The sequence below is a fragment of the Arvicola amphibius genome, chromosome 14 (assembly GCF_903992535.2).
Source record: "Arvicola amphibius chromosome 14, mArvAmp1.2, whole genome shotgun sequence".
NCBI classification, from domain to species: Eukaryota; Metazoa; Chordata; class Mammalia; order Rodentia; family Cricetidae; genus Arvicola; species Arvicola amphibius.
Window position 1 is genome coordinate 58,804,085 of NC_052060.1, and position 16,382 is coordinate 58,820,466.

The 16,382-nt window shown below is 42.8% G+C and overlaps 1 protein-coding gene across 1 annotated transcript in view; it reads left to right on the plus strand.

Moving 5' to 3' along the window:
- Positions 1 to 16,382, plus strand: part of Slc44a5 (solute carrier family 44 member 5) — a 108,625-nt gene that overhangs the window by 70,931 nt on the left and 21,312 nt on the right. Inside the window, exons 7-13 of the mRNA XM_042054145.1 lie at positions 1,887 to 1,971; positions 3,989 to 4,114; positions 5,097 to 5,157; positions 8,140 to 8,263; positions 9,342 to 9,425; positions 11,854 to 11,966; positions 15,580 to 15,711. Of these exons, the coding sequence (XP_041910079.1) occupies positions 1,887 to 1,971; positions 3,989 to 4,114; positions 5,097 to 5,157; positions 8,140 to 8,263; positions 9,342 to 9,425; positions 11,854 to 11,966; positions 15,580 to 15,711 (725 nt within the window). The remainder of the gene's footprint in view (positions 1 to 1,886; positions 1,972 to 3,988; positions 4,115 to 5,096; positions 5,158 to 8,139; positions 8,264 to 9,341; positions 9,426 to 11,853; positions 11,967 to 15,579; positions 15,712 to 16,382) is intronic.

Below are 16,382 nucleotides of genomic sequence, written 5' to 3' on the forward strand. Positions count from 1 at the left end.
TTTAATTTTTAAAATTTGTTTTAAAATGCGTTTGGAAAGAAATTAAATGGTAAGGAAGATCCTATAACCAAAGGAAAGGCCCCGGCCTGGCTCTTGGCCCTCCTTGCCCACAATCATGTTCTGTGGAGACACCCCTTCGGGTCTCAGGCTCAGTTCTAGCAGGTTTTAAAAAGTATCTTTTGATGTGATTCTGTTAGTTCAGGTGATTTCCACTGGTAACCCGCTGTGGAAAACCGATTTCGTTCCTCCTTTTAGCCACACCCCATGTCTGAGCTTCGGTCTCCTTCTAGCCCCTTGGAACAGCACAGTGATAATTCCCTCTGCTCCTTGTCCTGACTTGACGTGTCTGGATCCCATGCCCACACACCCGTCTGTTTTCCTTTCTTTCCCACTTTGCAGCTGTTGTATCTCTCATTTCCTTACGCGGTCTAGTCACCTTTTACATTCGGCTCTGTAACCTCAGCAGAACCCAGCATGTCCTGTCGTATTTGATACCAGAATTTGGAAGCAATGAATGACTTTGATTTTGTTGTGACTGCATAGTTTTTATTCACTGCCAGCCTACTGTTATTTTGTTTCTAACATGTTCCTTATATAAAATCACATTTTGCATTTTAATAATATTGTATGATCGATCACACCACATTTTAGTTTGTCTCTACATAGAGCAAGAGAGGGAGAGAGAGAGAGAGAGAGAGAGAGAGAGAGAGAGAGAGAGAGAGAGGAGAGAGAGACTCCACCCACAGGATTCCAATAAAATGTTTATTTGGCCATGAATTTTGTCTTGAGTATTACAATGGTCACATCTTGATTGTTCAGCTTGTAGCTCCCTGTTTCCTGACCATGGATGCGGTGTGAACGGTTGTCTCACGATCTTGCTATGAGTCTGACCATGGATGCGGTGTGAACGGTTGTCTCACGATCTTGCTATGAGTCTGACCATGGATGCGGTGTGAACGGTTGTCTCACGATCTTGCTATGAGTCTGACCATGGATGCGGTGTGAACGGTTGTCTCACGATCTTGCTATGAGTCTGACCATGGATGCGGTGTGAACGGTTGTCTCACGATCTTGCTATGAGTCTTCACTCTAATGAGGCGCGTGCCTGAATCAGACAAACCGCCTTCCTACATGGATTTTGTATTTGTCAGAGCTACAGGCGAGAGCTGCTAATATAGATAACCACCATCAGGACCCCCACACGTGTCCAGAGTCCCCTCTCTCTGACGACCACTTTCAGGACCCCCAAATATGCCAGAGTTGAACAACTGCTTGAGTCCAGCATCATCTTAATTCTTCTGTGCCACCATGAAGTGGACAGAACTGGTATTGTCTTCATCTCCCTAATAGGATCATTGAAATTCAAAGAGAGTCTCAAATGGCAGGATAATATTCCATTGAATGTTTATGACTGCCACTTAGTACAGTTTGTAATAGAAAATGTAATTATTGCTTTTTTACATCACCAACGTAATACATTCTTATGTTAAAGAAATCCATAAATACAAAAATTGGATGAAGGAATATATTCCCAAATTTTAGATGTTATCATTTCTTTTGCATATAATTTAATACTTATTCCCACATAGTCAAAATTATATTTTAATGGTCTTTTAAGTAAGTTTCTTTCTCCTTCCATTAAACATGCGTGTCAACATCATTCCCAATGACATTGTGATCTTCTGCTGGTGGACAATGTATTTCAACTTTTAATAATTACAAAACAATTGCTTTGATTGTCCGGCAATGTGAAGGTGGTTTGAGAACATGCAGCACCCACATGAAGATGAAGTCAGTTTTTAAAGAGGATGCATTCTAAGCACCTGCGGCTTGATTGCTATAGAGCGTTCCCACAGAGAGACGCTGTGTGTTTTCTTTTTTGACAGGAACAAGACTGTTTTGCTTTACTTTAACCTGTTCAGGTGTACCAGCTCCTCCGTGGTGTTCCGGCTCCAGTGCCCTACTACACAGGTAAGGCTGTCCGTGAGGTAGGAAAAAGTAAGCCTGATGTCATGCTCATGCACATCCAGTGGAAGCTAAGGTGGGGATGAAGCCCTTCAGGGTTGCTGGGGAACTTCGGTGATGGTAACCGTTCGCTCTTATAAGTAACCACAGCAGAAGCTTGTCTGCTGTTCCAGTCATTTCTGCATCTTTAATTTTGTTTATTGAGGAGTTGTGAATGTTTGGAAAAAGCCATGTTGCCTTGCTTTTTCATGATTCTTGTGTTTTTACTCTTTGATTTGTGCTTCTCTTCATAGCTGTTGGAGCCGTCTAAGTAAGCAGCCTTCCCTGGAAGGCTGGATCTGCCATCATATTCAGAGAAGAGAAAACAAACCATGACAGCAGAAACTAGAGACAGAAAGCCAAACCAGATACAGAACTCTAATTTAACCAAGTGACACCTACTACTGTATCACCAATGCGCATAGAGAGGAAAACTGCATAAAAAATAATGGAGAAAAGACCATGTTAAAGTCAGTTAAGATAAAATAATAGCAAATGAATGAAATAGAGGAAGGTGATGAGGAAGGAGAGAAGGGAAAATCAAAGTTAAATATAAGAAGAAGAGGAAAGTCATGTGATGGAGAGAGAATGGGGTGAGATAAATGCGTGATTATGAATTAGAGAAAATGTGTAAATCAGATAAATGTAAGAAGAGGAATAAACACACACTTTAATGACATAAAAACAATACTAAGAATATAATAGAAACAAGTATAGAAATAAAAAGTCTTGAGATTGGAGGCTCCTCTCCCAGGTCATCTGAGGATGGGATCTGTAGATGGAGGGTGGTTGTAGCTGGAGTTTCTGGCCATTTCTGTCATATAGGCTGGAACTGTCTCTGGCTGAGCTCCTGGCTGGTTACCTGCTTCCCTGGTTTTAGACGCTTCCTTTCTCTGCATATTAAGAGCTACGGCTAGCTTCCCTGAGCTTTGTAGCCTGTGCCACCCCAGAAGATGTTCCCATATCCCCCTCTAAGCAGAAAGATCTGTAAGGTTAAATAAATAAATAAGCCCAGACAAGGCACTAGATAAAGCTCACCTAATCACCGCCCTCGGCGGGCTGCTTTCGTTGAAGGATGCAGGCAGGCTCCTGCTCCTGCCGTGTTCACTTTCTTCTCCGAGTTGAAGTACTTCTCCAAGTACTCTTCTTCCAGATGGCTCCATGGATCAACTACCAAGATGCAAATCTTTCTATAATTGTTGTCTTTGTAGTGAGGTCATGTGTATACACATGTGCATGTGTGTTAGCATGAGACCAGAGGCTGACTCCAAGTGTTCTCTATTTCTCTCAACCTTAGTTTTTGAGATGGGATTTCTCAACAAACCACTGATTCAGCTAGGCTGGCTAGCCAAAGGCTACCAGCGACTTTCTAGCATCTGTGCTCAGGCTCTGGGACCACAGGCCTGATGCTGCTCCCGGCTTTCCACACGGTGCTAGGGATTGTAACTCAAGCCCTCAAGCTTGTGGGACGGGGCTTACTGACTGAAAAGCCCAAGACCTCCGTCCATCATGTCTCACCGGCTAGAATCCACATATGACAGAGAACATGCTGGTTTTGTCTCATGAGTTTGGGTCTCCTCACAGTTATACTTCCCTGGAGAGGCTGGTATTGGGTGATGAGGAGGATGGAAGGTGGGGAAAGGACACATGGGATGTAAGATGGGAAAATAATCGGGGAAGGCAAGGGGGAACAGGAGCAGGGAGGTGGGAAAGCAGAGGGATAAAAATGTTACAGTGGTCTCCACTCTCATTACTGTTCAATTTTTTGTCTTAACACAAGACCTAGAAAGCAAGAAGCACAGGTTGGTAACAATCTATACTCAATTTAATTTTATACAGTAAAACTAGAAATGTGATTTAAGTCAGTTGGACAATGATGCTTGACTCTTCATGCTGGCGAGGAATTCAGAAGCCCATCCTACCGTGTAAGCATTTTTTTGGTTTACTCGATCCATTCCCGTTGCTATGCTTTTCTGCTCCACAGATCTGCGTCTCCAGATGCCCAGAGAAATTTCTAACCTATGTGGAAATGCAGTTTTTGAACAAAGAAGACAAAAGCCACTGGGAATACTATCGCCAGTTCTGCAAGGCCACGGCCAGGCCTGCAAAGGTGCGTGTACTCAAGATCACTCCTGGAAGGAGCTTAGCTGCTATTTCAACGTTCAGTGGAACATTCTATTTTGCTACTGGAATAATGTCCAGATCTAGAAAATGAATATTAATGGTACCATTCCAATAAAACACAGTGCACATGAACACTCAAAAACACATACTGTTCGTGGTGTATCAAAACACGGAATATTCAGGGCGCGCACTGTATAGACAAAGGAACATGCCATTCATGACGTAGCCCTGTGTACACTTGTTGGGTAGAAAAGACTGTTAAATGTGCCTAGGTAGCCATAGCTGAGAGACTTTCTATATCTGGATGGGCTAGAATTTTATGTCATCTAGAGTCATCATTACGAAGCCATACTGCTAGGCGGCTCAGCTGATTAAGGTGCTTGCTGCCCGACCTGAATTCCCTCCCCAGCACTCAAACCAACATGATAGGAGGAGAAAACAGAATCTGGTGATGGGCCTTCCACATGTGTGCCTTAGCATGCATGGTGTGCATACATGCACACACACACATACACACACACACACATGCACATGCACACACACATGCAAATACACACACATGCTTACACACACAAAATAAAACAGTGCAATAAACATGTTTAAGCCCACACTTTCCTAGATTTGACATACACGGGAGGTTTCTAAAGCTTTAGTATATTAAATACTATTAATTGTTTATTAATTATAGAAAATGCTGCTTTTTCCAGAAAAAATTCTGAAGGGTCAGAGATCCAGAATGTAAGATTTTTATAAGATTATGGTATTTTATCTCTGTGGATTCACTCAGAGCATTGAAAGGCATTTTCCAAGAAGAATTTGTACGTAATAATCTTATAATTACTGGCAGTGGGGAGACAATTTGGGAAAATGAGATGTGGAGTTAAGATTTCAAGCTCAATTTTTTGATATTGAGAGGGAAAGTGGACGTTGCTGGCTTTGCATTGTTAACATGCCCCCTTTCCCTTCAGTCTCTCTCAGATCTTCTGTCCCATGGCGACTGTCCTCCGGCAATCTATCCAAGCAGACCCTGTAAGTGGTAATTTTCTTACTGTTGTAACTTAATTGAGTTTCCTCAGTTGATAGGCTGAGGCTGACAGGGTTCAATGCCACGCTGAGAGCCCAGAGTTAGTCATGAGCCGTGTCTCTGGCCACAACTGTCCTCACTCCAACTGGGGCATTTCCCCCAGCGCTCGGTGAGGTGTGGGGCTTGGCTACATGAGCACGTTAGGAAGCAGAAGGACTGATTTTAAGAAGCCCGCCAGTGTGATCTTACATACCCCTCCAAGCGTGTATAGCCCACACAAACAGTCAGGCACACCCACTCCTGAGTTTAGCCAAGAGTGTTCAGAAGTTGCCCAAGAAGCAGTTTCTCAGTTGCATGCCTTGTCTTCATAATTTGACATTTGGAGTTCTTCTGTTTCCCTGATGAATATATATTTGTTTCTGTGCTGTTTGAGCACAAATTGATAAGCCGTTCAGAAAACTGAAATAACTGCTCCTCTTCCTTTCTGAATGATGGAATTCCAACCACAGAGAAAAGCTTCATGTGAGGGTTTTCAACCCAGAGAACGGTTAATACAGAGCTCAGAAATCACAGCTGGTGGAGGTGGGGGAGAAAGGAAGGTTGCAGTATCCTGGGGCAAGCGAACACTGAAATAACCACCGTGTTCATGAGAGGACATACCTTAGAACTAATAAATAGAGAGCAAAGCACACGTGGGTAAATATTCAGTAAAATGCAGATGGTTGAAGGCATCATAAGGTCAAGCATATTGAAATGAAAATAAATCCCAGAAATTATTTAAGGAAAAAGATCAGAAAGAAGCACACCAAAAATATTAAGAAGTTGTTTGTCAGAGGGTGTGGGAAGGGAGATGACATGGGGCATTTTCTCTCTTTCTCCTGTTTTCTGTCCCCAATTCGTCCATAATGAGTGTATAGTTCTTCTAAAGCAGGAGAAAGGTAACAGGCACCAATCTAAGTATGAAGTCAAGTATGTTTAATTAGTTGCCATGAAGTCCACGTGTTGAGTGCCCATCATCTCTCTGTGGTTCACTAAAGACCCCGAGGCAGAGGTGGGTTGGGTGAGAAATAACAACCCCGGGATTCCCTAGGCGCTGGCTGTATGTGGCCAAGAACAGCATAGAAACTTCTTATGGGAAAAGAAAAAAGAGCTGTTCTCACAATTAGATTTTGACTAAATCACATGTTTTAAATTTTACATTAGGGATATAAAAATACATAATCCATAACCTCTCTTAGTCTAATGAAATAATGAAAGTCATTAAGATCAGCATTACAATCAGCTTGTGTTCTCTTAACAGAGGATCAAGTATATCACTACGTGACATGATGTGCAACTAACAACACATAGTCCTTAAATATTTTATAACAGGAGACAAAGTGAGATTACGTGAGAGGGGGATGAAAAAGGAATTCTGTTTCCTGTATTATTTTGGCACCGAAAAATGATGTAAAAAATGAGAAAGAAACGGAACAGCAAAATCATATGGTTCACTGTCAGTGGCTGGACAGTGTATCGTTTTGTAATTTTTCTTCATATTCTCTAAATATATACTGAGCATATTAATTAATGGGTCATAGCAGACTGGAAGTGATTACCAGAAAGAATACGTAAAATAAGGCCAGGGGATCTTCTAGGTGAAAACTTACACTTATGGCATATAGAGGAACAAAGCTTATACTCACAGTGTATATGGGAACAAAAAGGCTAGAAAGAATGAGAGAGTAGAACTATACTGGCCCTACTGCGTGCCAGGCGCCCCTCTGCAGGACTAGGACGAGGTCATGTGGGGAGGCAGAAGCAAGGCTCTGACTGGTAGAGAGTGAGCAGAAGGGGTCCTAGAGGCTGCTGTCTCAGATCCCAGAAGGGAGGTAGAGCAGGAGAAAGATGGGGAAGTTATAAAGGAAGTCAGCTCCATCATCTAAAGACGGATAGGCAAGCCACGGAAAGCTTCATGAGGAAGCTTTTTCCCTATACCAATTGGCTCAATATTTTAGGTCCAAGCTCTACATATAAATCAGTGATACTACTTACAAGAAAAAGATATAAAAAATATCTATTCATTTCTGATTTCTCTTACCTCTTCATTTAAAATTGGGGCTGGAATACATTGGAATACATTTGGTGGCCAGCTCTACAGTAACCGTTAACGTAGTGTGTTTGTGGAGGCCAGGACTCTAATAACCAAAACAGGACCATGGAAGACTGAACATTTTAACTCTTCTTGGAAATTACATCAAACAGTGTGGCCCTCCATCAATAGTTTCCATCTTTCAGTAAAATGTAGGTGGCTTTGCTGGCAAGAGGCAGTTATTAAGAATTCGTCATTGGAAGTCCCATCTCCATGGGAGCTTGAAGCTTGAGCTGGTTCTTATTCCTCCAGGAATCATTCACTAAACTCTAGTTTCCAAGGTTTCACTGAGGAATACTTAAAAAATATTTTCAAAACAGTCTCTCGTCTATCCCAGACTGATCTCAGATAGCCAAGAGTGACCATGAACTTCTGATCCTCCTGCCTGCACGTCGCAAGTGCTGGGATCACAGGTGTGCCCTTCCGCATCACCCAGGACTGACCGGGGCTTCACACAGGCTCTGTACCACTAAGATGCATGCCTGCCCCCATCTAAAACCTGTTACGTGCCAGTCCTAAACTCCTCTCACCATGCAAGCAGCTTCGCCTTCAAAGCGCGCTCAGCATATGTGGTCTGAGCCCATGTCCCCTCACCTACACATCTTATTTGTGCAGTTTGATGAATCTTTCATGTGTCAAAATATCAACATGTTGGGATGTGACTTCATGTTGTGATGCTGTTTCCATTTCTGTCCCCCGACCACCAGAAAGCCCTGAAGATGTCAATAAAGAGTAGTTAGCTATCCCCACTGAGCACACTTTACGCCCAGCAAGATCCTGACTGCCGATAACAGGAGGTTTTTAAAGGCTAGACTAGAAAAAAGGTGTTTGCCGTGGTTTTCGTTCTCTTCCACAGTTCTGCAGAGATGCATGCCTGACTTCTCGACCATCAACGGAGTCTTAACAGTAGGAAGCAGGATGCAGGTTGAAGACGGAACTGGGAGGACCAGAAATATCGTAGAGCTCAGGGAGGCTGCAGTGTATGTCCACATTTCTGTGTTGTTTCCATGCATCCTGTCATTGTATAAAACACGAGTTACACTCGGAGTTCCAGGAAATCACTTGCGCAGTATTGAATGAAGTACGCATGCCGCTCTAGATTAGAAAGAATAGCGTCTCTCAGAGTGGTTAACCTTCTGTTAGGCAGGAAGATTTGGTGTAGAGAAGGGTGCTGTTGCCAGCTCAGATTCTACAATCAACTTGAGCACAGTCCATTTCCTGCTGTTTGTTTGCCTGTATGTGGGATTGTTGAGAAATACATTTCCTTGGCTGTGTGCCCATTTGCATGTGCGCGAGCATGGATGTTCCCCTTTCATTGCTCACTTGCAGAGTTAAAAGCAAAAGCAAAGGAATCCTGGAAATTTATTTCCTTTCCTTAAAAGACACTGGGAGTGCAGGTGGCGCAGCAACCTCCTTCGTATTTAGAATGTAATAGCAATGTAAATGAACCTCAGAAATATGAGGCTGCGTGGAGAGCTATAACATAATGATACACACGTGACTCCGCGGACACAAGACACAGAGCAAAAGTCGATGCCCTGTGGCACGCACAGATCACAGTGGTGGGACAGGGGCATGCTACGATGGGGGCTGGGAGCTCTATGTGCTCACCTTGACCACCCACCATGTGGGACACATGATCTATGAATACTTTGACCTGTATTCCATGATGCTGTCTGGCTACCACATGACAGAGATTCAGGAAGAGGGATTAGGAGGATATGCATGGTCAGATCTAGAAACTTTGTAAATTAGATCCTGTCATTTAAATGTGCCTCTTACAGGGGATCTTTTGCTATACTGAGAGCAGGTAGTGTGAGCTGTGTAAGAATTCCTCCTGCTTTGGATGGCCAGCTCCTCTGTATATGGGACTACAGCTATGCTTGCAAGCTTCTAGAAATGCCATTTGATAGGCTGTTGGGGCTAGTAAAGGGGTCACTATAGCAGATGCTCTCTGAAAGCACTCTTGAATAGAATCTTGCAAAAAATCTTCTTTATTATAAGAACTTTTTTTGAAAATTAACCAAAAATAATTTACTTTTCCTTCACTGAACTCAGTGGCATCAGTAAAATTTTTGATGCCAGGACAATCGGACTGAAGTTGTTTGAAGACTACGCAACCTCGTGGAAATGGATCCTCACGTGAGTGAGACTGAGCATGTCCTCTCTAGATGCTTTTTTTTTGGTTTTTCGAGACAGGGTTTCTCTGTGGCTTTGGAGCCTGTCCTGGAACTAGCTCTTGTAGACCAGGCTGGTCTCGAACTCTAGATGCTTTTTGATGACTTCTATAGACTCCTCAACCTCCTTGTTCCTACTAAATGGCCACAAGTGGGCTCAGTCCTCGGGGTAAATTTCTTTTTCACGTAGGGGTAAGGCCAGGGCAGATAGATTTGAAAATATGCCCATAACGACATAAGTTTCAAGCTCATATGTTAATTCACTAGTATAACTGGTATGTGTACCAAGTCCCTGCCACTGTGTCTGGGGCCCTGTGTTCTGCTCTTCACATTCACAGCGGGTGAGCATGGTTTGAATTCCCTGTTTCCCCCTTCGGCCCTCCTTTGACTCCAATGGATCATTTGTAATTTTTACTGTGCTCTTTTCACACATGATAATAATTTCCATTAAAGGCTATTCTAGTTCTGAGAAACTTAAAATACATACAAAGGTAGAGATTTAAATTTTCAGAAGTAAGCTTGGTATTTTGGACGGTTGATCCATGGGATGACTGTCCTGACTAAGGTGGGTGTGTCTGGTGTGCACGCCTGTCCTCTCCCTTTGGTATTTTGGACGGTTAATACGTGGGAGGACTGTCCTGACTAAGGTGGGTGTGTCTGGTGTGTACGCCTGTCCTCTACCTTTGCACCACTTTTCAGAGTTGAGAAGCTTCTGTGTTTCCCTAGTGACCAGAGAATAAAATCAGTGCCCCTTTAGTGACTCCAAGGTACTTTATAATCACATCAGCACAGCATCTCAAGCTCACCTCTGTCTTCCTTGATTAGCCTTACATGTCATTTTATTTTAAAGACAGCTTCTTAGTGGGTGGAGAGATGGCTCAGTGATTAAGAGCACTTGCTGCTCCTGCAGAAACCTACAGTTCTGTTCACAAGATGCTCCTAACAGTGGCCTGTATCTCCAGCTTCAAGGGATCTCTTCTGGTCTTTATGGGTACCTGCGAGTGTGTGTGTGTGTATATATAGTATTTTTCTGTAGTCTATTTATACTGACTTAAATCTCACTGTGTAATCACGGAGGAAAGTCTTGAACTCCATCCAGTTTCAGCCTTCCAAGTGCTGGGATTACAAGCATGAGAGACACCTGATGACTTTTTATTAATTATTTATACATATTTATAACTATATGTAATATAATCATAGATGTATATCTGTACTATATAAATAGAGATACAGATAATTATTAAAATATAATTAATTATGTATAAATAATCTGCCATCCCTCAACTGTCAATCTTGTGCCTTTGCATATTCTGTGACTTTTTCTACTTTCCCATATGAGTCCAGGGTGACTCCACTTTACTTTTTTTACGTACTGAGGGCTAGCCTGGAACTTTATGTGTGCTAGGCAGGCATCCTTCCACAGAGCTCCATCTCCAACCTCCACACCTCATCCTTTAAAATCAGTTTATTGACATGTATGAAACTTCTATTATTTTCACTGATAAATGCCTTCCCCTGTTTTCTTCATACCCATTGTCTATGTGTACATATCTCTGTATACACATAGCTACTTATCTTCTATATAAAGTCTTTCATTCCATATTTTATTTATCTGGTTTATTTCTCTGATAAACTGACAACTCGTTTTTTCCTTTTAGTCTTTTGAGACTGTGTCTCTTGCAGCCAAGGTTGGCCTTGAACGTTCTAAGAGCTGAGAAGGTTATCTGTTGTCTTTGAAGTACTAATCTTCCTGTCCTGACTCGTACATTCTGGGATTGGCAGTATGGACTACCATACCCAGCTAAACTATTTCGGGACTCCAGATAGATGTCAGATGGTGTCAGGCATCTCATGCTGCTCAAGATAATTTACATGTGACAATGACGACAGGTCACGAGTTCAGGACCGATCCATCCAGTTATTTTTCTCATTTTTCCACCTCAAGTCTACTCTGTTACTGCCAAACAGCCGTGTTCTGGGACATCTCCCTTAGTCATCAGATTATCTCAGTTTGTCATGAATGTTTTTATCACTAAATAGAAGGGTGTGAAGAAAAGAAAGCACAGTTTGGAAAGTGTGACCGCCAGGTCAAAGCTGTGAGCCTGGGTCACTTGCACAGTTCCTCACATAGGCTGTGATAGTCCGGCTTCTGGAGACACCCAGGACGTTTCGCATGTAAAGGGTTCACAGGTCCTCTGCTTTCCTCTCTCGTGTGAAATTCTTAGAGAAAACCATTGCTTATACTTCTTAGACTCATACGTGTTGCTCCAACCAGGTAAAGTGGAATATTCTATAGAATGATTTCAAACAGAAAAGGCTCTTCTCTTGATGTTGGTCTTATGTTGTACTTACTGAGCATGTCTGACTCTGTCTGTTGTGGGTTTTACCTCCAGTGGCCTGACCATCGCCATGGTGCTGAGCTGGAGTTTTCTGATACTCCTGAGGTACATAGCTGGATTCCTCTTCTGGGTCTTCATGTTTGGCGTGCTTGGAATTATAGGATATGGTAGGTAACACAACTCTTAAGATCTCCAAGTATCAGAATAACTTTCCTTGTCATTAGCAATTATTGGAAAGCATTTTGCTTGCCTTAGACTTAATTAGTTTGGGTCATTAACTTTACAATATTTATTTAATTTCACATCTATTTTCTCCATAACTCTTTCTGTCATTATTTTGAGGAAATCTGCATAAGAAAAATCTACTCCTTTCCCTAGCAGCCTTTGGTCTTGGTCCTGATGGGATCGGGAGGAGCAGGAAGGATCCTGTAAAATAAATGAAAGCTTTTCAAGCAGTTTGTCTGTCCGTCAGTGGCAGGTCTGCACAGCTGCATGACTTGATCTGCTTTTCTTAGATCTGGTCGTACATTTAATCAGGTGCTGGCACACATTTTAGTGGTCAGCTCCCACAGGGAGGCATCACCCTCTAGAGGCAAGCACACTAAATCGCAATCATTGGTCGAAGAGTTCAATTCGATCTCACCAAAAGCAGTGTACGTCAGACCTGACGTGAACACTAAATAAAGGAATTCAAGTGTGGACGTTTGTCCTGGGCCTTCTACACAGCGAATGGGACAACATAGAGCAGTTTATACCCCAAAGAGTTACTTCCCCCACAGCACTATTTAGATTGACCACATAGTACACACTGAAAATAACCAGCTCCTGTTTCTGCCGCTTAGACAGGTTTGCACATATAGTATAGTCAGGGTGTGGGCAGGCTCACGTTTGGTACCTGGCCTTGGTTATGACTCAGCTGCATACTGTATAACTGAGTAACTATGGAAACCATTCTTAAGATTCCAAGACTTAGTTCCCACATCTGTGCCATCAATCTAATGATGGCTTCCATCTCAGAAGATAAGAAATATGGATCTCGGGCTGACAGAACTGAGTCCAGACATGGTAAATGGTCAGCTACTGGTTCAGTTACTGTTGTCTTTGCATTCATTGCATTTGAAGAACTTCTTAGTCAACAGTCCAGCCCTCCTTGGCATTCTCCACTTGCCCTGATGTCCTGATGAGCACAGCCAGGTGAGCAGGGACTGGTCTGGTAGAGGAGCCTGAGAACTACCATCCCTAATCTTTTTGTGTGTCCTACCTAGATTTGCCACTGGAGCACCTAGGTGTGTGATCCAATCTCTCCTTTGTTATCAGGGCAGGAAGGGCAATAAAGTCTGCCGTTGGCTCCGCTGACTTGTCTTAGGCAACAAGAGAACTGAGGTTGGCTGTGCAGCAGCCTTGACTCTGCAAACGGAGAGATAGGCATAGACACAAGCACAAGTAAAGCCATTGGTCTTGGCTGCCTATTGACTCCCTGGGTGGTGCTAACCCAGCAACTAACTGCATGGCAATTAAGCTTGAAGCCATTTACAGCGACTAAAATGTCCGCTTAGGTTGAAAACTGTAACAGCTGAGACTGGCCTCTGTGACTGGTTTGGGCCACTGATTATTTACTATCATGGAAAACCAAACATTGTTATTGATGGTACCGGATTTACTAAGGCGTAGAATAATGTGGATATGTCACAGTGAGCGGATTAAAAAGCTAGATGGTGTGAGTGCGTGTGAGCAATAACACAAGAGTCTCACCAAGATAAATGAATCTCAAAGAAGTATTTAAACACAGCAGAATGCAACAAAAATACTATTGTGTGGATAAAACAGAGAAAGAATAAGAACCAGAGAGAATGATGTCATACATCAGTCATATTTGAAAGATATATCCACATCTATACCAAGGAGAGTAAAGGAAGAGAAATGCATGAGGTCAGATACTCATTTATGCATGTTCATCTGACATCAATTGAGCAGTTATAACACACAGTGCGCTGTACTCTTAACATGTAACAGTGGACGAATAAGCGAAGGTCTTCACAGGTTTCAAGCTTGCCGTGAAGCACACTGTGTATTTGAAGGTCTTGGTTGCTATAGGAAAGACAGGAAGCACAGAAGATGGGCACTGAGTGTACCCTGCAGCTGAGGAGTGAGCACAGTTGTGTTAGGAGGGATAGGACTGGTATCGTTCCTGCCACGTCTGTTGCTGTTGTCTGGCAAGGGCTCGGCACTGAGCTACACCCTGGCCCCAGGGTCTTTGTGAGAAGACAGATGTGAAACACCCAGAGGAAGCAATACCTTGTGAGGTGGTGGCCAGGGAGAGTTCTAGCCGTGGGTGCAGCTAGAGCAAAGGCCCTGAGGAAACTGCATGCTGAGGGAAGGGCTAGGAGGCTGAGCGGATGGCTCTGCTGAGTAAGGAGAGCACAGGAGGAGATGAGGCCACAGACTTCACGGAGGATCTGGGCACCCAGGGTGGCTCTGCGTGGTTCTGAGCAGAGCGGAGGTGTGACTTGACGATGACTGTGGTCCCGGTGACAAGCAAGACAAGGACAGGAAACAATGAGACAAGCCGGGAGGCTGCTGCAGTAGTTCATGTGTCAGAATGTCCCGAGCCCCAGCGGAGGAGGCGGCCGTGGAGATGGCTGTGTGTGTAACCAGATGTGTTTCCTGACACGTGGAGTAGAGAACAGAAAGGAAAATGATTCCTCTCAATAACACAAGACTCAGGAAGGCCAGTGAGTGGAGAAAATGAACAGGTAAACAATAGGTCAAGTGAAGTGAGCTTTACTCCTGTAAAGTAATGGCATCAGCAGGGGGTGGCGCACATCTTTAATGCCAGCATTTGGGAGGCAGAGGCAGGAAGATCTCTGAGTTCGCAAAGCCAGTCTGATCTACAGAGTGAGTTTCAGTACAGCCAGGGCTACAGAGAAAAATACTGTCTCAAAAAAAGAAAGAAATTGGTGTATTTTCAGGCTAAAATACATATAACTAAGATATTGGGTAAATAACCAGAATAGGAGTAATCCCCAGGTGACCAAAGACCCTTGTTAAATATTTCCTTATTAAATACTCACTTTGAACTTGAATACTCAGCTTGCAGTAAATTTTCAAGAGGGTTATAAAAACAGAGTAGATGGCAGGGAACTAGAAGAAAGAGAATATGTAAATAAAAACAGAACAGAGATGATCAGGTCAGATTAAAATTACACAAGTTGGGACTGTATGTTATTTACAAACTATACAGAATGTATAAGGAAACACAACAGTTAAAAGTGGAAGAACTGATTTTAAAAACCAGCAGTTGTGAAAAGAAATCTATAGTAGTAATGATATCAGACAAAATAGAATGTGAAATAAAGCTATTAGGAGCAGGCCCAGCCCAATTCACTAAAACAAAACCAGTTCTAAACTTGAATGCATCTATTAAAATATTCTAATGATTCACAGACGTACACAAGATAAATAAGCCAATAAATAAGGTATTAGTATCGAGTATAAATAAGGGGTTGTCAGCCCATTTTCCTGCAAGACGGATGTACTGTAGCAATATTAAAACAGTTCTGTTGGTGGATACTAAGGTTGCTATGAGCAGGAGCCCACTGAAAGCCACATAAATTCAGAAAACATTTATGTCAACCAGAGTAGCAGTTGGGCTATTGCAGCCAAGCATGATTCTAACTCTGTAGAAATAGCCACATTGATCATTTTTATGTAGGCATGTATGGTAAGCATGTAGCTTCTACTCCAGAAAATAACGCTGGATATTGGTCTTTTCCTTCCAAGGCATATGGTACTGTTATCTGGAGTACCAGGGCCTCCAGCAGAGACCGCAGTCCACCATCCTGATATACGACTTGGGAGTTCAGACCAGCATAAACATGTTCTTTCAGCTGAAGCAGACGTGGTTCTCGATGAGTGAGTAGAGTAACAACGAAGAAGCCTGCTTGTGCACTGGGAAGCCTGGGCTTGGTGCATCCCGCTACACACATGGACCACTCAGTGCTGGCTGTAGATGTCCATGACTTAGGAGTGGGGAAACAGTGAACATACCGTGTGGCCTCAGACAGCACAGCTTTACAAGAATTCCAGGCCACTTGCCTTTATTTTGAAATGGTTTGATTATGGGGACTTGATTGATGTTAGCCTGCAAAGGAAAGAAATGGCTGATTTTTGTGATCTTACTTTAAAAGAAAGAGGACACTTATTTCGCTCGCACGGCAGAAGCTTCCATCTAATTATTGCAGGAATTGTGAGAAATAACTGAAAATAGATTTACATTCTTAACTGTTCACATTATTGGATTACTTAAGGTTGGCAGTAATTTCTAAAGCGAGATCATCTCAAAGATAGTTTCGGTCTTAACATTTCTATAATTAGAGATCCATGTTCATGAATCTAGGTTTTGACACTTTTTCTTTGAATTCTGTTTTTGAAATCTTCCCTTCTTTTCATTCACATCGGCCTTGACATATCAGAGGAACTCAGTAAGGGTGTAGGAAGAAGCGTGTACGCATCACCTGATCACGCAGTTATCCTCAGCAAGAGGCTAATCTCTGTACATTCCAAACCTGTTTCTGCCTCTTCGT